This window comes from Conger conger, chromosome 8 (genome assembly GCF_963514075.1).
Source record: "Conger conger chromosome 8, fConCon1.1, whole genome shotgun sequence".
NCBI classification, from domain to species: Eukaryota; Metazoa; Chordata; class Actinopteri; order Anguilliformes; family Congridae; genus Conger; species Conger conger.
Genome location: NC_083767.1, coordinates 59,972,364 through 59,997,363, shown reverse-complemented (window position 1 = coordinate 59,997,363; position 25,000 = coordinate 59,972,364). Strand labels below are relative to the sequence as shown.

The 25,000-nt window shown below is 51.7% G+C and overlaps 1 protein-coding gene across 1 annotated transcript in view; it reads left to right on the top strand.

Annotated features, from left to right (window-relative positions):
- Positions 1-25,000, top strand: part of hspa12b (heat shock protein 12B) — a 33,588-nt gene that overhangs the window by 1,375 nt on the left and 7,213 nt on the right. The window contains exons 2-10 of the mRNA XM_061253222.1: positions 3,818-3,889; positions 5,764-5,852; positions 10,658-10,782; positions 11,328-11,514; positions 12,535-12,639; positions 14,537-14,653; positions 18,915-19,086; positions 21,861-21,947; positions 24,072-24,176. Coding sequence (XP_061109206.1) covers positions 3,844-3,889; positions 5,764-5,852; positions 10,658-10,782; positions 11,328-11,514; positions 12,535-12,639; positions 14,537-14,653; positions 18,915-19,086; positions 21,861-21,947; positions 24,072-24,176 — 1,033 coding nt within the window. The 5' untranslated portion in view covers positions 3,818-3,843. The remainder of the gene's footprint in view (positions 1-3,817; positions 3,890-5,763; positions 5,853-10,657; positions 10,783-11,327; positions 11,515-12,534; positions 12,640-14,536; positions 14,654-18,914; positions 19,087-21,860; positions 21,948-24,071; positions 24,177-25,000) is intronic.

The following is a 25,000-nucleotide window of genomic DNA, read 5'->3' as shown; positions in this document are numbered from 1 at the left end:
CTAAACGGACAGAGGAGAGAGGAAGGGCGGCCTGTAATGTAGCGGTTAAGTTAAATGACTGGGACCCACAAGGTCGGTGGTTCTAATCCCGGTGTAGCCACAATAAGATCCGCACAGCCGTCGGGCCCTTGAGCCCTTAACCCTGCATTGCTCCAGGAGAGGATTGTATCCCGCTTAGTCTAGCTCTGGATAAGAGCGTCTGCCAAATGCCATTAATGTAATGTAAGGGGCCCTCTGGAAGGTGTGGCCCCAGGGCGGATCGGCCCTCTCATCCTGTTGAGGAACAGAACCTCAGGGAGAGAGGGAGGGGGCGCAGTGTCAGCCCTGGGACATCCCTTCCTGTCCTGCTCTCCTTTAATCGCTGGCCACCGTTTGTGAATGAGAGCGGCACCACCCAAACCCAAACCCAAACCCAGAGGCCTCTCCCGCTCCTGGACCAGCGCTCACCTGGCCCAGCAAGCTTCAGTCTCGGCCCAGTGCTGGCGTGTACCAACAAACCCGACTGTAACAAACTTTTACGTCAGCTGTCGGTCTGACCCCCCATTCCAGCCGTCTGAGGTGAACCCCTACCGCCCCCTGTTCCACCCGAATGGTCGCAGGATCGATCGTGACCTCCAGCTCGTTTCGGAACCGCCCCAAGGAGATTAGAAAGGAAAGGAGGAGAGGAGAGGAGGGCCTGGAGCTTTGTGTCGGGTCGACAGGAAGCTCCGCCCACCCAGCTGAGCGGAACATCGCTGGACGATGATGTCATCAGTCTTTGGTGTGGCCGGCGGGCTGCCGTGTTAAACGGGGAGCAGGTCGGTGAGCGGGTCGGGTCAGTGAGCAGGTCGGGGAGCGGGTCGGTGAGCGGGTCGGGGAGCAGGTCGGGGAGCGGGTCGGGTCAGTGAGTGGGTCGGGGGGCGTCGGGTCGGGGAGAATTCGGTCTGGACCTTCCGTCTTCCGTCGTCACGTTTGTCGCTCACGAGCTGCGATTAACGACTTTTAATCGGCGGGATGGTTGCAGAAGTGTGGCCTGGAGCGTGTCTGACAGGAAGTGGGAGGTGACAGGATGTGGTGGCGGTGCTCAGAGCGTGATAAAGACAAGCAGGAATGTCTGAATCCTCAACCTGACCTGCCTGGGGAAATGATCCCAATAAATCACCAAATACAGTGCTTCTTGCACTATCCCAGTGAGTGTTGCGTCTGATCCTAATGATATAGCAATCAATATGACCAAATGTTGGTTATTATGTCATAGGAGGTCCACTGACGCCCTCCGCCAAGTGGCACCAAGGCCAATTACGCCCAGTCTGGGGGGAACACGGTCACAGTTGGAGTTACTCAGCGTTAGACCTTAGAGTGGGCGTTTTTGGATATGCCACTGCACCGAGCCGGTCCCCAAAACCCGCAGCATTCTGACCACAGCCGCCAGGTTTTGACTCCGCCCCCCTCCCCCCCAGAGTGGAGGCCAGACAGCAGAAGGGGGTTTCAGCTGCAGTCCGCCGGTACGGCACCGCAATCAGCCGTGTTTACTCTGCAGCAGTCAGGGGGGGCCTGGAGTCCCCCGGCCTTCTGCCCGACAGCCGGGCGGCTTGTTTTAGTAAATCCGTCACATCCATCACGATGCGTGGCTCTGGAGCTGATGTGGATCTGTGCTTCTAACGAGAGAGAGAGAGAGAGAGAGAGAGGGAGAGAGAGAGAGAGAGAGGGAGAGAGGGAGGTGGAGAGAGGGAGAAAGGGAGAGTTGAACATTTGCAAGGTCTTCATGGTCTGTGATTTTTTCCATTAAATGAGAAACAGAAACTTCACAGGAATTTTGATGGTGAGTGGTACTCTGGGAGGAATGGGGGGGATGCACACGCGCATGCATGCACACACACATGCACACTCACACACACACACACATGCATGCACAGACACACACACACACGCATGCAGTGAGAGAGACAGTAGGTTTTCTTGTGCGTGTGAGTGTGTTTTTGCATTAGAGGCGCTAACTTGCTATGTTGGTGCAGCTGTATTAGGTATTGATTTCCTGGGAGAATCTTCTCTTCAACAGGTCTGTTAATCCAGTGGTCACACAGACTGAGTATCTGTCTTGGGCTCAGTAGCAGTGACTTCATGACATTTCAGATGTTTATTCGCAGAGCACCCGCAAAAAGTATATAAAACAAAACAATCAAGTAAGAAACTCAAAGCTTTTAGCTTGTGGAGTGGCCTCATCATTGTTTGCTTTCTAGTAAATGTTGCTTCCTGGTCAGCTGCCTTGTGGTCTGGAGGTGACGCCAGATGCATGATGGGATTTGGAATGAAAAACAAAATTAGGCTGGATGAAAAAAAACGAAAAAAAAAACCCCCACTTGTTTTTCCATCTTTTAACTTTCCGTTTTTTAATCTCCCGGGAAGAGCAGAGGCCGCTCGGTTTGTTATCGCGCGTCCTGTTTGTGTTCCCGTTCGGACGGCCTCCGCGCCCTGCCACTCCGCCTACGGCCCTCTGTGAGAGTGCGGCTGCAGCAGCTGTTGTGAAAACGTTGTGAAAACGTTGTGAAAACGTTGCTGGAGGAAGCGCCGACAGCTGAGGGTATATTCGTCCAATGAGTTAAATTAGATATCCCGACTGACTCCTGTCAGAAGCGGATGGATAGTCACGACTCTATCCACTGGGGAATAATCAGAAACATGTTGGCGAGACTCCCCGGCCCGGGGGGCGTGACCCCTGGCGTCGGCGCACAGAGGCGGATCTGTGGCGCACACGTTTGGGGATGATTTTATGACACGTATTGCATCTTTTCTTTGACTCCGCTGCCAAAAACAATGTGGAGGAATGAGGAATGGGAGTGTTCCTGCTGGTTGTGAAGGGCTTGCTGTGGCTGTCACATGGCTCAGTGTGCTGTCACATGGCTCAGTGTGCTGTCACATGGCTCAGTGTGCTGTCACATGACTCAGTGTGCTGTCACATGGCTCAGAGTGCTGTCACATGGCTCAGAGTGCTGTCACATGACTCAGTGTGCTGTCACATGGCTCAGAGTGCTGTCACATGACTCAGTGTGTTGTCACTTGACTCAGTGTGCTGTCACATGGCTCAGTGTGCTGTCACATGACTCAGTGTGCTGTCACATGGCTCAGTGTGCTGTCACATGGCTCAGTGTGCTGTCACATGGCTCAGTGTGTTGTCACATGGCTCAGTGTGCTGTCACATGACTCAGTGTGCTGTCACATGGCTCAGTGTGCTGTCACATGGCTCAGAGTGCTGTCACATGACTCAGTGTGCTGTCACATGACTCAGAGTGCTGTCACATGGCTCAGTGTGCTGTCACATGGCTCAGAGTGCTGTCACATGACTCAGTGTGCTGTCACATGACTCAGAGTGCTGTCACATGGCTCAGAGTGCTGTCACATGGCTCAGTGTGCTGTCACATGACTCAGAGTGCTGTCACATGGCTGTCACATGGCTCAGTGTGCTGTCACATGGCTCAGTGTGCTGTCACATGGCTCAGTGTGCTGTCACATGGCTCAGTGTGCTGTCACATGGCTAAGAGTGCGGTCACATGGCTCAGTGTGCTGTCACATGGCTGTCACAGGGCTCAGTGTGCTATGGAGGACAGTGGATCAGCCATAGATGATTCCGGTCTCAGTTTCCCTTTAACACAGCTCGCAGGAACTCTTTGTAGTGTTGCAGGGCTGGTTGCTGAAATTCAGATATCCCTTTCTGCATAAATCTGTCATAATCACTACTGGTATATTAGAAAACTGGCTCCCAATGACTTCAAGTCGCCGGTATGTTGTTAGCGAGTCGGTCCACTGCCGTCTGCTGATGTCTGTTCCACCTCTGTTCCAGGCTGCAAAGGCCTTGGCTCTTTCACCATGGCAACCCTCCAGCAGCCCAGCATGAACAGCCTCCAGCCCCCAGGTAAGACCAGCAATCATTACATTACACAACATTACATTACATTACATTATACAACGGATAGGTCCGGTCCATTGTCTCTATTGGTCACTTTGTGTTGCAGCCGTGCCAATATCCACGATATACGCAGGGCTAAATGGAATATCATCACACATCTTTTAATATTACCTTGTAACCGAAAATAACGTAACGTTGTCATCTTTTTGGCCCCAGTAACCTATCAAAGTAAAACAAATTTAGTCATCCTAAAGTGCTATGGCAACATCCTTGGATTGAAATACCGGCAAGACCGCCAAACTTCTGCGAAACAAATAACTCATAACGACGCTTTTAGTTATTTCATTAACTGCACGTTGTCTGACAGTGCCCTGATAAACGTCTACAACAAAGACAGATAACTTGTGTGTCAGTTTCGTCAGGTGTAACGTAAACTAGAAAGCTAGCTAGCTAACGTTAGTGCAGTGGGGATGCATTATTGCTATCTAACGTTAGCAATACTGTTGCTTAATTATATTACCATTTATATAAAATTATTCATAAGTATATTATTTAGCAGATGCTCTTATCCAGGGCGACTTGGAATATTGCCTCCATTCATACAACAGCAATGCAGGGGCTTGCCTGTAGCCTAGTGCCTAAGTTACATGACTGGGACCCATTAGGTTGGTGGTTCAAGTCCCGAGCTTGAAAGTAGCCAAGATTGTAGCTTTAATGTCACTTTTTTCGGCAAGCTTGGCGATGGCCGTTTATCCCGCCGTGAACGGCGCGCTGGGAGGCAACTCCTCAAATCGACACCTTTTCAGCATCTTCAGACTGGGTGTGAGCTGAGAAAACGCTCTCCGCTCTCCGCTCTCCCTCCCTCTGGGGATGTCTGAGTCACGGAGATAACATTCCGGATCGTTCCCGCCGGACGCTCGCATTCCGCCGTATCCACGGAAACGCCGTTCCGCCGTGTGAGGCCGAGCTCTCTGGGAAAGTAGCCCTGACAGCGCAATCGCCGTGGCGACGGACGAGGCGCTCAGTGCCAGGCCTGGGCGTGGCCGTCCAGTTCAGGAGGTCCAGTCATGTGATCAGAACGCCAGCCAACGCTTCAAATACTCCCAACCGCTGTCAGCCCCGCTGGCCATTCCACTCGTTTTGTCGCACAGTTCTGAATGTGTCACCTGTTCCGATTGCATCACCGGGTTTTTGAAGTTATTCGGGGCTCTGCACTACAGTACAGTGGACTATGGGGCAAACACAAGGCCAGCCCTTAATATCTTACATCATCATCTCCACAGATTATCTAGGTCCAAAAAAAGATCCTACTCAATGACATGGTAAAATGAGCGGTCCTTGTAAAATAATAGGAGAATTTCAATTTCAGTCCATTCAATTAAGAAAATGAATGAACATTTTGAATGGAAGATTTGATAAAAAGGGCCATAATGTCCTATGAGGATTTGTTCAGTTAATGAACTGAATTTCAATTAGTGTCTTGAATTGAATTAACTGAAACTAAAATTCACCCTAACTCTGGCCTGTAATGACTATCGTATATTTGCTGCACTATAGTGTTTTTGCTTTTAGTGTTTGCGTTGGATTCTTTTCCTTTTGAAATGTATTTCATGACTAAAATTTAGTTTGACTGTTTTTTTAGTGTCTAGTGTATGTTAATCATTCGATGACTTAAATTTGGGATTGCTTTGAGTTGCAAAGCTCCCTGAAAAGGTGCCATACAGCTATAGTTTACAGTTTATAGTGCGGTATCTGCAGGGTCGTTCAGCGCTGACATGAGCCCGCAGGGTGTTCTCAGATATGTCACCCGTCACGGTCGGCCGTGAAAAGAATCGCGATCAAAAACAGAATCGCGATCACCCTGTTCTTCTCTTTTCCAGGTGAGAACAGATCGCTGCCCCCGTCGCCCTCCTGCTCCCCCGCCCGAAACGACTGCGGCATCGCGCCCCTCACCCCTTCCCCCTCCCCGGTAAGGAGCGCCTGAATGCGGGAATGGGCGGTATTCAGTGGGAGGCCCGAGCTTCAGTTTCACACAATGGCCCGTGTGAGATCAAAGTGCAGAGTACACGTGTAATTACACTTCCTTACTTAGCGCTCTCGATCCCGCACGGGCCCCGCGCTGCACCCTTGCATCTTACACTCTACGTACACCCTGTTATCTTTGGCAGACGTGGCGCTGTATTAAACTCAAGCATCCAACCACTAAACACTGGGAAAGCACACACACACCCATAATTACTGCCCCAGATCAGAAATGGAGTAACTGTGCGCGCACACACACACACACACACACACACACACATAGATATACCACACACACACACACACACACACATATACCACACACACACACACACATAGATATACCACACACACACACACGCACACACACACACACACACACACACACACACATAGATATACCACACACACACACACACACACACATAGATATACCACACACACACACACACACATATACCACACACACACACACACACATAGATATACCACACACACACACACACACACACACACACACACATACACATAGATATAGCACACACACACACACACACACACACACATAGATATACCACACACACACACACACACACACACACACATACACATAGATATACCACACACACACACACACACACATACACATAGATATACCACACACACACACACACACATAGATATACCACACACACCCATAACAACTGTCTGAGATCATGACCAGCCAGCGTGTCATTGATGTTCCTCCATGGTGGTCCAGCAGTGGAACTGGGCCTTCCTCTTGGCAGTGGTTTCAGTTCATAGGCAAACTACGGCAGAGAGAAGCTGGTCAGGGTTCACCACAACGTCACTTCCTCAAAGAGCCCTTTTCACAGCCATATTCAGGAACAGTCGAGCACAAAGTCAGTGTGAGAGACTTTTTTACGCCATCCGTTCTCTAAAAAAAGAGGACCATGTGCCCCCTCTCATGCTGGGGCAGCTCCAGTCTCCTACATTTACACCCCTATTACACCCCTACCTACACCCCCCTGCTCAGATCCGCCATCAGAACCAGTCTGATCCCATGTTCCACTGTCCTTGAAAAGGGGCACTGCAAAATAATTTGGGTGGAAGAGGAATACTAGTTAATTGCAACCAAAAGCGTGGAGGTGTGATGTCATAGTGGTAGACAGGAAAAATTTAATAAACTCTCCAAGGTTGGTGATACATTGGTGATATATACAAGGTGACATACACTCATAAGCACTTTATTAGGTGTTTAATTAGACTTATATCTTCTGCTGCTGTAGCCTATCCAAGATGTCTCACGTGTTGTGTATTCAGAGATGCTCTTCTGCATACGTAATGTTTAGTTATTTGCGTTGCTGTCATCTTCCTGTTAGCTTTGACCAGTCTGGCCCTTCTCCTCTGACCTCTCTCATTAACAAGGCATTTCTGTCTGCATAACGTTTGCTCACTGGATGTTTTTTGCCCCGTTCTCTGCAAACTCTAGAGACTATTGTGCGTGAAAATCCCAGGAGATCAGTAGTTTCTGAGAAACTCAGACCCTGTCTGGCATCAACAACATTCCATGGTCAAAGTCACTTATATTTATTCCCCATTGTGACAATTGGTCTGAAAAACAGCTGAACTTCTTGACCATGTCTGCATGCTTTTATGCATTTAGTTCCATATTTAATCAGCAACATGATTGGCTGATCAAATATTAGCATTAACAAGCCGGTGTACAGGTGTACCTAATAAAGTGCTCGCTGAGTGTACGTTGATGGTATCACAGAAAAAAAAAATGAAACAGTCAAATCAAGTGTTTAGTATAAGGGAAGGGCGGTACAGAAGGGCGGTAGAACACTTGGAATGAACACTTTGAATTCCAAATTCCATTTTCAGAGTTCTTATCAGTGTTGTTCTACCCATTTCGGGAACAAATCCAGCACAGAAAGTACTTTTCTCTGTTCCGACGCACGAGCTCGACATGGAAGAAAGCGAACCGAGACCTGAGTGCAGAAAAGGAGACGTCTGCGCCTGTCTGTACCAGGGTGGAGCTGGGACCCTCCTCCACTCCACCGCCATCCCTCCTCCTAAATAAAAACAATAAATTCCTGCAAAAGAATTTAACATACAGACATCCCTGCAGTTGAGAATCAATCCTTTGCACAGATCCCAGCGCGTCGCGGTTCAGATTCCTCATGGGAGAGTGAAGAGTCATGCATGGCTGCAGCTACAGTCCTTACATGGCATTACATGGCATTTAGCAGACGCTCTTATCCAGAGCGACGTACAGTTCATTAGACTAAGCAGGAGACAATCCTCCCCTGGAGCAATGCAGGGTTAAGGGCCTTGCTCAAGGGCCCAACGGCTGTGCCGATCTTATTGTGGCTACACCGGGGATGGAACCACCGACCTTGCGGGTCCCCGTCATTTACCTGAACCACTACGCTACAGGCCGCCCTGTAGACATTCAGCTGTTAGTCACTGATTTGCTTGAACCGATTGAGTCATTCACAATGCTGAGTAAAATAGGATCGTTTTTGGGTTCACGAGGCCTTGCCGTTCCATCCCATCGCGCGTTTGATTGACGGCCTGGTCACTGGCTTGATTCCTGACTCGTATGCGTGCAGGAGTACGGGACGTCTCAGGCCATGCTGCACTGGAAAAAAGACAAACAATGAAAAAGTCAGCAAGCATTTCAGTCTTTTTATTTAGACTTATATCTTATTTCTATGACTTATTTGCTATGTAAGACAAAAAATATTGCCAATGTGGTGAGATAATTTGGCTCAATTCGAGATTTGCTAATGGGGTATGGAAATTCCAATTTGTTATTAAATAGCAACTCAAAACAAGCTAGTATTTTCAACTTGCGAGAGAAAAGACAGATTCTATGCTTTTACGCTTCAAGACTAAAATACTTGTGAAGACTTTTTTTGTAGTGTGTAACGTGTGTCAGGCAAAGTAGCAGGAATGAAAAGACAGTGTGTAGAGCAGGACTGCCCAACCCTGTTCCTGGAGATCTACCATCCTGTAGGTTTTCACTCTAACCCTAACAAAGCACACCCCATTCAACAGCCAGAGCAGGGCTGCCCAACCCTGTTCCTGGAGATCTACCATCCTGAAGGTTTTCACTCCAACCCTAACAAAGCACACCTCATTCAACAGCTAGAGCAGGGCTACCCAACCCTGCTCCTGGAGGTCTACCATGGTGTAGGTTTTAACTTCAACCCTGACAAAGCACACCTCATTCAACAGCTAGACCAGGGCTGCCCAACCCTGCTCCTGGAGGTCTACCATGGTGTAGGTTTTAACTTCAACCCTGACAAAGCACATCTCATTCAACAGCTAGAGCAGGGCTGCCCAACCCTGCTCCTGGAGATCTACCACCCTGTAGGTTTTCACTCCAACCCTAACAAAGCACACCCCATTCAACAGCCAGAGCAGGGCTGCCCAACCCTGTTCCTGGAGATCTACCATCCTGAAGGTTTTCACTCCAACCCTAACAAAGCACACCTCATTCAACAGCTAGAGCAGGGCTACCCAACCCTGCTCCTGGAGGTCTACCATGGTGTAGGTTTTAACTTCAACCCTGACAAAGCACACCTCATTCAACAGCTAGACCAGGGCTGCCCAACCCTGCTCCTGGAGGTCTACCATGGTGTAGGTTTTAACTTCAACCCTGACAAAGCACACCTCATTCAACAGCTAGACCAGGGCTGCCCAACCCTGCTCCTGGAGATCTACCACCCTGTAGGTTTTAACTTCAACCCTAACAAAGCACACCTCATTCAACAGCTAGAGCAGGGCTGCCCAACCCTGTTCCTGGAGATCTACCACCCTGTAGGTTTTCACTCCAACCCTAACAAAGCACACCTCATTCAACAGCTAGAGCAGGGCTGCCCAACCCTGTTCCTGGAGATCTACCACCCTGTAGGTTTTCACTCCAACCCTAACAAAGCACACCTCATTCAACAGCTAGAGCAGGGCTACCCAACCCTGCTCCTGGAGGTCTACCATGGTGTAGGTTTTAACTTCAACCCTGACAAAGCACACCTCATTCAACAGCTAGACCAGGGCTGCCCAACCCTGCTCCTGGAGGTCTACCATGGTGTAGGTTTTAACTTCAACCCTGACAAAGCACATCTCATTCAACAGCTAGAGCAGGGCTGCCCAACCCTGCTCCTGGAGATCTACCACCCTGTAGGTTTTCACTCCAACCCTAACAAAGCACACCTCATTCAACAGCTGGAGCAGGGCTGCCCAACCCTGTTCCTGGAGATCTACCGTCCTGTAGGTTTTCACTCCAACCCTAACAAAGCACACCTCATTCAACAGCTAGAGCAGGGCTGCCCAACCCTGTTCCTGGAGATCTACCACCCTGTAGGTTTTCACTCCAACCCTAACAAAGCACACCTCATTCAACAGCTAGAGCAGGGCTGCCCAGTCCTGTTCCTGGAGATCTACCATCCTGTAGGATTTCACTCCAACCCTAACAAAGCACACCTCATTCAACAGCTAGAGCAGGGCTGCCCAACCCTGTTCCTGGAGATCTACCACCCTGAAGGTTTTAACCTCAACCCTAATTTGGCACACCTGATTCTACTAATTAGCAGCTAAGAGGACGGTAACCCTAACAGGGTACCAGAGTACCCCACGACAAAGGGCAAGGAGAGGGCGTGCATTGGGGGGGGGGGGGATTTGGGTTTCTCTGGGCCTTTACCTGACGGGTTTGACCCGGTTCTCCTTCTTTTCCCCCGCCAGAGGACGGCGGTCAGGCCCCAGGCGGCCCGGCCCTTCTCCGTGGTGGTGGCCATCGACTTCGGCACCACGTCCAGCGGCTACGCCTTCAGCTTCGCCCAGGACCCTGAGGCCATCCACATGATGAGGTGACGGCATCCATTACATCACATTGCAGCTGACACTTTTATCCTAAAGCAACTTACAGTTGATTTAGACTCAGCAGGAGACAATCCTCCCCTGGAGCAATGCAGGGTTAAGGGCCTTGCTCAAGGGCCCGACGGCTAAGGTAAATGACTGGGACCCCGCAAGGTCAGTGGTTCTAATCCCGGTGTAGCCACAATAATATCCGCACAGCCGTTGGGCCCTTGAGCAAGGCCCTTAACCCTGCACTGCTCCAGGGGAGGATTGTCTCCTGCTTAGTCTAATCAACTGTACGTCACTCTGGATAAGAGCGTCTGCCAAATACCAATAATCTAATGTAATGTAATGTAATGTAATGTGATGTAATGTAATGTGATGTGATGTAATGTAATGTAATGTAATGTGATGTGATGTAATGTAATGTAATGTAATGTAATGTAATGTAATGGTGTAATGTAATGTAATGCCATTGATGTGATGTGATGTAATGTAATGTAATGTAATGTGTCTCTGCCGCGAGTCGCTTTGATTGACACCGACTCCCCTGCAGGCGCTGGGAGGGCGGGGACCCCGGCGTGGCCAATCAGAAGAGCCCCACCTGCCTGCTGCTGACGCCGGAGCTGCGGTTCCACAGCTTCGGGTTTTCGGCGCGGGACAGCTACCACGACCTGGACCCGGACGAGGCCCGGCACTGGCTCTACTTCGACAAGTTCAAGATGAAGATCCACAGCGCCAGCGTGAGCGATGTGGGGGGGCCGGGGGGGCCGGCGGGGGGCCGGGGGGGCCGGGGGCCGGGGGGCGGGGGCCGGGGGTCTGCTTCTGCCAGCACTAGATTCCCACTCCAGATTAACGCATTACATTACATTGCATTACTTTACATTACATATCATGTCATTTGGCAGACGCTTTTTATCCAAAGTGACTTACAGTTGATTAGACTAAGCAGGAGACAATCCTCCCCTGGAGCAATGCAGGATTAAGGGCCTTGCTCAAGGGCCCAACGGCTGTGCGGATCTGATTGTGGCTACACCGGGATTAGAACCGCCAACCTTGCATGTCCCGGTCAGGTACCTTAACCACCACGCTACAGGCCGCCCCGGGATAAGTGTGCTGGGATGAACTCACGCTGGGATAAGTGGCTTGTGTACCTGTAGTAGGATCCTAATCCTACAGCACGGTTATTGGAGCTCAGAGAGAGGGAGTGGAATCTTCCGCAACGCTCCATGGTAACGCGCTATTCCGTGGTAACAAACGCCATGGTAATGCACTTAAGTCAGTGGTTGGGATCGCTCCTCCAGATGTATCCTGCCTCAGCAACATGCTTCCCTCGCAGATTAAGAGCCACACGCGTGCGCGGTTCTCCTGAGGTGAATCGCAGGAGTTTCTGCCTGGGTGAAGTTGAGGCCTTAATGACTGGATGTTTGCTTCATTGCTTATTAGGAAATGAACTGTTTTTTAACCAGGTCAGCATTGGCTGTAGCCTGTAGAATAACCACCCACACACAGCTAACCATGGTGTGTGTGATCATTTACACATGCACTTTATGTTTGATTTAATTACAGCTCTTTGCTTGAAATTAAATAAATCAAACAGGCTCGGTCCTTGGCTTGTGCGACCACCAAGCACTGGACACCTGCGGTACCGCGGTCTGCCGGATTGCCCAGGGAACGCGTGTCACATTTCGATGTGCGTAATTGCATTAATTTGTGCGTCTATTCTTTTTGCCGGAGACTAACCGCGCTCCGCCCTCCCACAGGACCTCACCATGGAAACGGAGCTGGAGGCCGTCAGCGGCCGCAGGGTCCGGGCGATCGAGGTGTTCGTTCACGCGCTGCGGTTCTTCCGCGAGCACGCCCTCAAGGTACGCCACCTCCACCTCCACCTTTACCTGCCCCTCTGTCGCCATGGAGACCGGCGGCTCTGATCATCGTCATCACGTCCCGCTCGTGAGGGCAGAATAGAGGACAGGTGGAGCGCCTCCCTGTGGCCGCCTGTTTAGGGTACGATGCAGCAGGACAATAGCAGAGCGCTGGTCTTGCTGCCTGTTTAGGGTACGCCGCAGTAGGACAATAGCAGAGCGCTGCTCTTGCTGCCTGTTTAGGGTACGCCGCAGTAGGACAATAGCAGAGCACTGGTCTTGCTGCCTGTTTAGGGTACACCGCAGTAGGACAATAGCAGAGTGCTGCTCTTGCTGCCTGTTTTAAGGTACGACAATAGTGCTGAAAAAAGGTCAGCTGGTTGACTAGTTAGACTGGCTACATACTCAACATGGCTTCACCAGCTCAAGCTTTGTTTTGAAACAGTTGGTAGCTGGTATTTCGAGCTGGTGATAGTTTTTACACCAGCGTAGCGCTGGTCTGGCTGCCTTTTTAAGGTACGATGCAGCAGGGCGATAGCGTGGCTGTTTAAGGAACGATGCAGCAGGGCGATAGCGTGGCTGTTTAAGGTACGATGCAGCAGGGCGATAGCGTGGCTGTTTAAGGTACGATGCAGCAGGGCGATAGCGTGGCTGTTTAAGGTACGATGCAGCAGGGCAGGGCGATAGCGTGGCTGTTTAAGGTACGATGCAGCAGGGCGATAGCGTGGCTGTTTAAGGTACAATGCAGCAGAGCGATAGCGTGGCTGTTTAAGGTACGATGCAGCAGGGCGATAGCGTGGCTGTTTAAGGTACGATGCAGCAGGGCGATAGCGTGGCTGTTTAAGGTATGATGCAGCAGGGCAGGGCGATAGCGTGGCTGTTTAAGGTACGATGCAGCAGGGCGATAGCGTGGCTGTTTAAGGTACGATGCAGCAGGGCGATAGCGTGGCTGTTTAAGGTACGATGCAGCAGGGCGATAGCGTGGCTGTTTAAGGTACGATGCAGCAGGGCGATAGCGTGGCTGTTTAAGGTACGATGCAGCAGGGCGATAGCGTAGCTGTTTAAGGTACGATGCAGCAGGGCGATAGCGTAGCTGTTTAAGGTACGATGCAGCAGGGCAGGGCGATAGCGTGGCTGTTTAAGGTACGATGCAGCAGGGCGATAGCGTGGCTGTTTAAGGTACGATGCAGCAGGGCGATAGCGTAGCTGTTTAAGGTACGATGCAGCAGGGCAGGGCGATAGCGTGGCTGTTTAAGGTACGATGCAGCAGGGCGATAGCGTGGCTGTTTAAGGTACGATGCAGCAGGGCGATAGCGTGGCTGTTTAAGGTACGATGCAGCAGGGCGATAGCGTGGCTGTTTAAGGTACGATGCAGCAGGGCGATAGCGTGGCTGTTTAAGGTACGATGCAGCAGGGCGATAGCGTGGCTGTTTAAGGTACGATGCAGCAGGGCGATAGCATGGCTGTTTAAGGTACGATGCGATAGCGTGGCACAGACAGGTGTGTGCACATGGCCAGCATCCTGAAGCCCCAGAGGGGGTAAACATCTGTGACACACAGAGTCCAGTCTCCGGATGTGCAGGGCGAGGGTCGTGGGTTCAGAGCCCAGCTGTGTTAATGGGATCCAGACGTCGTGAATTTCTGCTATTTGTGCACGTGCTCTGAATAAGCATGAGAATCAACGAGGCATACAGGAACTTTCTGTCTGAGGAGGTCTACCATTGTGTGTGTGTGTGTGTGAGTGTGAGTGTGAGTGTGAGTGTGCACGCATGATGTATTACAAAGTATATATTGCTATGTCCCTGTGCTATGATGTGTATACAGCTTGTGTGTGTATGTTATATGTCATGTGCCTGTGTGTATGTGTGTGTGTGTGTGTGTGTGTGTGTGTTCTGTGCAGGAGGTGAAAGACCAGTCGTCCTCAGTACTGGAGGGTGATGCAGTGCGCTGGGTGATCACAGTGCCAGCTGTTTGGAGACAACCTGCCAAGCAGTTTATGAGAGAGGCAGCTTACCTGGTGAGACTGTACGCACACCGCACACCATCAACCCACTGAACACACCACACACCTGCAGAGCTATCCACCGACACACCACACACCTGCAGAGCTATCTACAACCCACTGAACACACCACACACCTGCAGAGCTATCCACCTACACACCACACACCTGCAGAGCTATCCACCGACACACCACACACCTGCAGAGCTATCCACCTACACACCACACACCTGCAGAGCTATCCACCTACACACCACACACCTGCAGAGCTATCCACCTACACACCACACACCTGCAGAGCTATCCACCTACACACCACACACCTGCAGAGCTATCCACCTACACACCACACACCTGCAGAGCTATCCACCTACACACCACACACCTGCAGAGCTATCCACCTCACACACCACACACCTGCAGAGCTATCCACCTCACACACCACACACCTGCAGAGCTATCCACCTACACACCACACACCTGCAGAGCTATCCACCTACACACCACACACCTGCAGAGCTATCCACCTACACACCACACACCTGCAGAGCTATCCACCTACACACCACACACCTGCAGAGCTATCCACCTACACACCACACACCTGCAGAGCTATCCACCTACACACCACACACCTGCAGAGCTATCCACCTCACACACCACACACCTGCAGAGCTATCCACCTACACACCACACACCTGCAGAGCTATCCACCTCACACACCACACACCTGCAGAGCTATCCACCTCACACACCACACACCTGCAGAGCTATCCACCTTAAACACCACACACCTGCAGAGCTATCCACCTACACACCACACACCTGCAGAGCTATCCACCTTAAACACCACACACCTGCAGAGCTATCCACCTACACACCACACACCTTCAGAGCTATCCACCTCACACACCGCACACCTGCAGAGCTATCCACGACCCTCTGAACACACCACACACCTGCAGAGCTATCCACCTACACACCACACACCTGCACACACCACACACCTGCAGAACTATCCACGACCCTCTGAACACACCACACACCTGCAGCGCTATCTATCTACACACCACACACCTGCACACACCACACACCTGCAGAACTATCCACGACCCTCTGAACACACCACACACCTGCAGCGCTATCTACCTACACACCACACACCTGCACACACCACACACCTGCAGAACTATCCACGACCCACTGAACACACCACACACCTGCAGCGTTATCCACCAAACCTCTGAGCATCTGCCCAATGCCAATAATGTAACCTAAAGTAAAAAGTAATTCCGCAGTTGTGTGAGCAGTGCCTCCCGGGACACCAGGTGGAGTGGAACACAGACAGACCCCGCCTGCCCCCCTCCCCCTCCCCCCTCCCCCCACCTCCCCCGGCCTCTTTCATGCCCCCTCCCAGTCGTGGAGCGCTTATCTTCTGCGCACAATGAGGAGACAGGAAGCGAGTGTTCCTGGGAAAAGAATGCCTGGCCCTAATCGTGCTCCGGCATCAGTCGGAGTTTGAAGCGGGTCCCGTGGTGAGCCGAGCTCCTTCCCAACGAGCCCCCGGCATCGCCTCTCACCGCGTCGCCTGACGTCATGCGCCCGGGCGTGGCCGCTGACGCGCGCACGGGTCCCAGCACATCGCCCGGCAGGTCTCGGGCTCTCCCTGGTCGCCGGGGTGCTCAGCCCAACCCCCGGCGACTCCGAGGGTCTTATCTGCCTGAGATCCGGCTGAAAAGGCTTTCGGCGTAATCCCACAGGTCCCGCTTCTCCATCGTCGCGTATTTATTGTCACCCTGGAGGCCGGTGCTCCCTGCACCCCCATGCTGGCCCTCCCCCCAGCTCTCTGCCACTCAAGCCTGGCCTCAGAGCCCCGGGGCCTGGGCCTTCTGGAGCCCTGCTCTCACTGCATCACTGCACCTCCAGGCCCTGATCCCAGATCAGTAAAACGCATGGTTCCTGTACCCAGCTCTCCTGTTTACTGTGCTCTTCTCAGACTCCATTCTCCCCCAGGCTCTGATCCCAGATCAGCGGAGCTTATCGCTCCAGTACCCGGCTCTCCTGTTTACTGTGCTCTTCTCAGACTCCATTCTCCCCCAGGCTCTGATCCCAGATCAGTGGAGCTTATCGCTCCAGTAACCGGCTCTCCTGCACCACTGTGCTCTTCTCAGACTCAATTCCGCCACAGGCCATGATCCCAGATCAGTGGAACTTATCGGTCCTGTACCCGGCTCTCCTGTTCGGCCTCCTGCGCTGATCCCAGATCAGCCCAGCCTGAGATCAGAACTGGGCTCATCGGGTGGGGTTTCCTCTCCGCCCTGTCATCAGGGGGAACAATGTAAGAGGCTGACTTACAAACACAGGAAACCACTCCCGCCAGACCGAGGGCGGGGGAGGAAGACAACACCCCCGCCTCCACCCCTCCCTGCCCGCTCCACCTGCTGTGCCCCAGGCGGGGCTCCTGTACCCCCTCAAATGTACCCCCAGAGTTTACTGTAAACACCCGCTCCGCCTGTAAACACCCGCTCCTCCTGTAAACACCCGCTCCGCCTGTAAACACCCTGTCCATCCAGCTCGCCGCGCTCTCTTCCTCAGCCACACACACACACTCACACACACACGCCCGCACGCACGCACGCACATACACACACATACACACACATACACACCCACATGCACACACATACACACCCACACGCACACACATACACACACATACACACACATACACACCCACACGCACACACATACACACACACACATACACACCCACATGCACACACACATACACACATACACACCCACACACACACATACGCACACATACACACACACACACACACACATACACACGCACACACACATACACACACACACACACACACACATACACACCCACACGCAACCACCCAGCTCTCTTCCTCAACCACCTCAGCGAGCAAACAAGCTTACACCGGCCTTTCACACGCACTTCCTCACATTACACATCCTCCATTTACACACACACACACACACACACACACGCACACACACACATACACACACACACTCACACATACCCACCATTCACAAACACACACACACACACACCTACACTCATACACGCATACACGTACACACACTCACGCACACTCACACACGTGCACACCCACACGCATACACACCCACCATTTACACACACACACACACACACACCCACACGCATAAACACATGCACATACACACAAACACACACAGCCCTTTGCGTAGCAAAAGATGTTATTATCACCAAATGTTATTATGCTGAAAACATTCAATTACAAATGTTCCATGTTTCAAATGTGTACATGTATGTCTGTCAGCCTATCTGTAGTATATATGACATTTAGGTGGTGCAGTTGTTAAGTAGCCCTTGAACTTGTTGAAATTATTGGCAACTGAATGAGTAAAAATGTGAAAGATATGTTTGGAAGGGTGTTGTACTTTTCTGTCAGAGCATACATCTGAAACATGGGGGAGAATCTGCTGAAGCCAGTTAAGGTCATTCCCATATTTTAGGAACAGGAGAGAGAGGGGCATTGCCATCCCCTGCTGTAAAATCCAGCTGTACCAGCTTGACCAGCGTGAAAATCTAGCTGCTAAAGCTGGTCGTAAGCCGGTCCAACTGGGTGTGAGCTGGGGGCGAAATGGCTCAGGCAGTAAGAGCAGTCGTCTGGCAGTCGTAGGGTTGCTGGTTCGATCCCCCACCCGGGCTGTGTTGAAGTGTCCCTGAGCAAGACACCCAACCCCCAAATGCTCCTGACGAGCTGGTCGGCACCTTGCATGGCAGCCAATCGCCGTCGGTGTGTGAGTGTGTGTGTGAATGGGTGAATGAGAAGCATCAATTGTACAGCGCTTTGGATAAAGGCGCTATATAAATTTAGCATTTGAGCTGGTAGCTGGTCAAGCAGCGACTAGCTGTTTCAAAACCTAGCTTGAGCCGGTAAAACCATGCCAAGCTGGGAGCTGGTCTGAACTGCTCAACCATGCCTAGCTGGGAGCTGGTCAAACTGTGTGAAGTTGCTATCAGCTGTTTCGAAAACCTAGCTTGGGTTTTTTTTGTTTTTTTGTTTTTTGATCAACAGAAATAGATCAAATTGAAGCAACCTTGCCACCAAGAATGTTTTTATTTTATTTTTGACTACATTTCCCATCGTTCCATGCTCTAACAGTAGCGCCTCATCAGGAGGAGCCGCTCACCAGCTGCGTTTCGGTAGCTGCGTTTGGGCCCGGATGTAATCCCGCTGTTCACCCCCAGGCGGGGCTGGTCTCCGCCGAGGCCCCAGATCAGCTGCTGATCGCCCTGGAGCCCGAGGCCGCCTCCATCTACTGCAGGAAGCTGCGTCTCCACCAGGTGGTGGACCTGAGCACGCGCCCCACGGCCAACGGCGTGGACCCGGACGGGCCCCGGCTCTCCAGCTTCAGACAGGGTGAGGGCCCCCTCCCGGCTTTCCGTCCAGTGCCCTCCCGGCCTCCCTGCCTCCCTGCCTCCCTGCCGCGTTTGCCACTGTCTCGGCTTTGCCTCAGTCGTCAGCGTTTCCGTGTTTCTGTTACCGCCGCGCACGCCGTGGCCAGTTCGTTCACTTCATTCATTCATTCATTCATTCATTCATTCATTCATTCATTCGTTCGTTTCACCTGTGCTTTGCCTCCTGGTTGTTGCCCACGCCCGATGACCATTCCCTCTTGTTACCTGTGTTATTTCAAAGGCCTTTGTTTGTCCAGGTCGTCGCCAGATTGTTGTGTGTCTTATCCATACTCTCCAGCGTTTTCTGATAGACTTCTGTCACGACCTGTTTCGCCCCCGACTCCCACGTTTTGTTTATCCCGTCTGTAGCCATAGTTTATCCACCTGTTTTTGTACCTCGACTTTTGTTTCTGGATTCTGTTTCTGTCTCCTTAGCCCGCTAGTTACCGACCCTTCGCCTGTGACCACGATTACGATTTGGATTATACCTGCTATACCTGTTTGCTGGAGTTTTGACCCATTGCCTGGACTTTGTACTCTAAACTGCCTGATCCCCACTGAATCTGTTTGGTGGCTATTGGTACCCTGGCCTGTCTGACCTGCATATTTTATAATAAAGACTTTGTTATAAAACCTACGCCTTGGTCTCGCATCTGGGTCGCTTGTTCTACGGACCTGAGACTCACTCCAGGATTGGCTCACTCCAAGCAGAGCGTTCCGTACTGATAGCGGGAAAGTGGAGGAGGAAGGGTTGAATGGCAAGCGTATGCCCTTGACAAAAACGGCGTTTTTGATCTTTTCCGAATCGACTCATAACTTGAGCCATATTCCGAATCGAGGACTCATGCCGCTTTCATCTGGAGAGGGGACCCCGCGGCTTCGCCTGGGAGAGTCGTGGGATTGAGAGGGGGGCTTGTGCGGATTTGGGCGGGGGAGTTTTTTGGGATGAGGTGTGAGGGCCACATGCTTTGTGTTAACAGTGAGGAGAGGACCGGGGGACGGAGAGGGTGCACTGTGTCACACTCCTGAGGGATGGGCTGTGCCCCGTTTACTTAAAACTAGCGTGGCTCAGGTCATACTGCCACACACAGATCCTCTCTTCTTTGTGTGTGTGTGTGTGTGTGTGTGTGTGTGTTCCTATGGCAGAATGCACAGAGCCACACACAGACACACACGCACATCGGGACCTGTAATTAGAACAAGGTGGTGTAGATCATGATCTCACCCTCTCGACCTGTTATACTTGAAGCCCTTCGCTCTCTCTCTCCCTCTCTCCCTCTCCCTCTCTCCCTCTCTCCTCTTACTGAGTGAACTCTCTCTCTCTCTCCTCTTACTGAGTGAACTCTCTCTCACCCTCACTCTCTCTCTCTCTCTCCTCTTACTGAGTGAACTCTCTCTCTCTCCTGTTACTGAGTGAACTCTCTCTCTCCTCTTACTGAGTGAACTCTCTCTCTCTCCTCTTACTGAGTGAACTCTCTCTCACCCTCACTCTCTCTCTCTCTCTCCTCTTACTGAGTGAACTCTCTCTCTCTCGTTCTGTATCGGGGTGAAGGAGGGCTTTCTCATGCCTCTCTCTCTCTCTCTCTCTCTCTCCCTCGTTCTCCTCATCTGTAATCGTTTGAGGGATGTTCGCGGCGCGCTGCTGTTCCCCCGCGGCGCTGTTCCAGCCTCCGGCCCTTCTCACCGGCGCCCGGAGAAACCCACCCCTCCGGAGAGGGGCCGGCCGAGCCGGGAGTGTGCCAAACGCAAGGCCCCCTGACCTCATCCGCACATCTCTCCATCCCTCTCTCTCTCTCCCTCTCTCTCTCTTTCTCACTTTCATCCGCACTTTCTGTCAGAGCCCTTTCACGCTGACGGAGTTCCGGCTAAATTTAGCGCTCTCTCCCCCTCCCCCTCCCCTTCGGCGCGGGGGTGGGTTTTTTTGTTTTTTTTTCGTTGAGGGGTATTGGGACTCATTACAGTTTGAAAACCTCACTCCATAACATAAATTACTTCCAGACCCCGCAATAGATGTATATTTCTTTTGACCGAATGCTTTGCCAAGGAAACAGAACAGTCCTTGTGATTGTACTATTTCTGCATAACGTGGGGCTGCACTCAAGTTACCGCTTCCACATGAAGCAGTCTGTTTAGTCACGGACATGTTTAGACATTCTTTGACCGAGAGACGTTTTGATTGGCCATTGTATAAAGAAAATACGTATTGTTGCTTCAGACCAGAATGCAAACTTCTGTTGGATGGAAAGGAACGTTGTCAAGGGGGGTAGTAAAAATGCGTTCTCTGTAAACATGAGATCTCACCTTCCCTGAACTGGCTAACAGTCACATTGTGCTAGGCTATGTTGTCATCTAATTCTGCACCTTTTTTTGCATCTGTTTTGTTTTGCTGAGGAATCCTACAGACTGATGTACGATATATAACACAGAACAGAGGGACGGGGAAGGTGTTTTTCTGAGTCGGTGTAAGAAGGCCGTGAACCAGGCTTTTCCTGAATCTCGTCTCCCCTGGATACCCCCACAGGCGCCTAGCTCAGCTGCAACCTTGTTCGCGAGCGAACGAGATTATTTTTGTTTGCCGCGATCCCCGTGTTTTCTCACGACGCGGCCCGAAGGCAGAGCCGCGAGGGTCCACAGCTGTCGCGCGTTCACACGGCCCGAACGAACGGGAAACAGCCCAGAACTGCTCCGTGCGCAGATGTCTTTTGATGGAAACGGCGCCCTCTTGTGTCCCTGCAGCCAGAGAGCAGCTCCGCAGGGCCAGACACAGCCGGACCTTCCTGGTGGAGAGCGGCACGGGAGAGCTGTGGTCTGAAATGCAGACAGGTGAGTGACCAGCAGGGGGCGCTGTGGAGTGAAATGCAGACAGGTGAGTGACCAGCAGGGGGCGCTGTGGACTGAAATGCAGACAGGTGAGTGACCAGCAGGGGGCGCTGTGGACTGAAATGCAGACAGGTGAGTGACCAGCAGGGGGCGCTGTGGAGTGAAATGCAGACAGGTGAGTGACCAGCAGGGGGTGCTGTGGAGTGAAATGCAGACAGGTGAGTGACCAGCAGGGGGCGCTGTGGACTGAAATGCAGACAGGTGAGTGACCAGCAGGGGGCGCTGTGGACTGAAATGCAGACAGGTGAGTGACCAGTAGGGGGCGCTGTGGATTGAAATGCAGACAGGTGAGTGACCAGCAAGGGGTGCTGTGGACTGAAATGCAGACAGGTGAGTGACCAGCAAGGGGTGCTGTGGACTGAAATGCAGACAGGTGAGTGACCAGCAGGGGGTGCTGTGGAGTGAAATACAGACAGGTGAGTGACCAGCAGGGGGCACTGTGGTCTGAGGTAGTGATATACATGCAAGCCAGTGGTTGTGTCTTTGTACAGAGCTTGGGCAACTCTGGCTCAGGAAGTATTATTGATGCCCCTTGCAAGTGAAACTTAGAGTGCTTGGTTAATGGAATAGCTCACAGAATTGGGAACTGCAAAGTCTATTAAAGTAATGACTTGTAAGTCGCTTTGGATTAAAAGCATCTGCCAAACGACTAAAATGTAAATGTAATGACGGCGACGGTAATGAAAGCAACTGCCCCTAAAGTGCAATTTGAACTTCGCTTTCCAAAGTTACAAACATGGCAGGGGTTCCTGGTGTGTCAGTATGTCATAGAAAGCAATAATGAAAAGCATTAGCGATGTGAGAGGGGGGGAAGAAGAGGAGAACGATCATTTAACGTTCTGTAAACGGGCCGGCCCTGTAAGGGGTTCTGCTTTTCACATCAGCGCACACTCCAACTGTTCATTTACCTCACCACTTGGCGAGCTGTATTTTCTATCGGGGAAACGTAATTTGCAGTACCCCCCCCCTCCTAAAACACTCCAGCCATGCTTATTTAAGTGCGATGTAAATGTAGCTCTGGTTGTGCTTGCAGTTAGGAGCCCCACTTATCAACGTTCATGATCTTGTGCTGCAACGTACTTACTTACAATCAGGCCTCTCTGTAGCTTAATTGGAGTCTTTAATCTTAGCTTTCCACAATAGCAGAAATCACCTTGAATAGCTATGGTGAGTGAGTGTGTATGTATGTGTGTGTGTGTGTGTGTATGTGTGTATGTGTGTGTGTAGTACTAGTAGAAACTCTCTGGCTTGCCACCAAGCCCAGAATCAGGATAATCAGCCTTTCTGCTCCAGATGTTTCCTGCTGTCACAGAAATAAGTGTGTAACACTTGCGCAAACACACACACACACATACACACAGGTGCACACAGATGCGCACACAGACACGTGCACACACACACATGCACACACATACACACACGCATATATACATGTGCATATACACACACACACACACGCGCGCGCACACACACACACACACACATTCCCTGTGGTCAACTCTCAGAATGCTTACAACTGGGTAAACAGATAAAAGGAGCCCCTTCACGTCTTCCCTGGGGTGTAGTCCCCGCTCTGCCAGGCCCAGTCCAAACAGCAGAACCGTGTCTGCAGTGGGCCTGGGACGGGCTGTTTCCCTCCGCGCCATCGTCCCAATCTGACCCGCAGTTTACAGAACCACACGCCACACACACACATTCTACAGACCAATTCACACATACACACACACACACACACACACTCTATACACCTATCCCCACACACACACACACACACACACACACACACGTTAAGTTGCTACGTCTCATACTGCCACCATAGGGAGGGTGTTTGCTATGATATAGTGTAAGTATTGCATTTGGGCCCAGTGAAGTTAGACCATTTTCCTGTCTGCAGGCCTCAATTAGGCTTACCGTATTGCAGAAAAAACGACTTCATCCTCATTCTCATTCATTTTGGTGAGAATGCTTGCTTTGCCATACGGTTACGGTGTGCCACAAATGTCATTGATAGGCAAAGCAACCAGAATGAAACGGTGTGAAAACGGTTAATCCCGGTGTTGTTCTCAGGCGACAGGTACATCGTAGCGGACTGCGGGGGAGGGACCGTGGACCTAACCGTGCATCAGATCGAGCAGCCGCAGGGCACCCTGAAGGAGCTCTACAAGGCCTCAGGTGATCCCCTCACACAGGTGGAATACTGGCTACAGCAGTGGTCCTCTCCCCTGGTGCTGGAGAGCCGCAGGGCGTGCTGGGGTCCTCACTCCTGGTCCTGGAGAGCCGCAGGGCGTGCTGGGGTCCTCACTCCTGGTCCTGGAGAGCCGCAGGGTGTACTGGGGTCCTCTCCCCTGGTGCTGGAGAGCCGCAGGGTGTGCTGGGGTCCTCACTCCTGGTCCTGGAGAGCCGCAGGGTGTGCTGGGGTCCTCACTCCTGGTCCTGGAGAGCCGCAGGGTGTGCTGGGGTCCTCACTCCTGGTCCTGGAGAGCCGCAGGGTGTGCTGGGGTCCTCACTCCTGGTCCTGGAGAGCAATAGGGTGTGCTGGGGTCCTCACTCCTGGTCCTGGAGAGTCGCAGGGTGTGCTGGGGTCCTCACTCCTGGTCCTGGAGAGCTGCAGGGGGTTCTACCTTTTGTTGTTACATTTCACTGTGTAATTAGCCACTTTAATTGATCTATTAACAATTAACTCGCCTCACCTGAATTCTTGAGTCTGAATCGGTTGCTGATATTAAGGCGAAAACAAAAACCAGCACACCCTGCGGCTCTCCAGGACCAGGACTGAGGGTCACTGGGCTACAGCAAAGAATACAAAACACAGAGTCCGGTGGACTTACTGTACAGCAAGGTAAAACACAGACTACAGCACAGTCCAGCACAGAGATCAGCCCTGGTACAGAACACAGGTAATATGGCCAGCTAAGGCCAGTTAGAAGTGAGGCAATGTACGATCGTTGCCACGGGCGATTACCACGCTCATTTTATACTGGAGCAACGGACGCTCT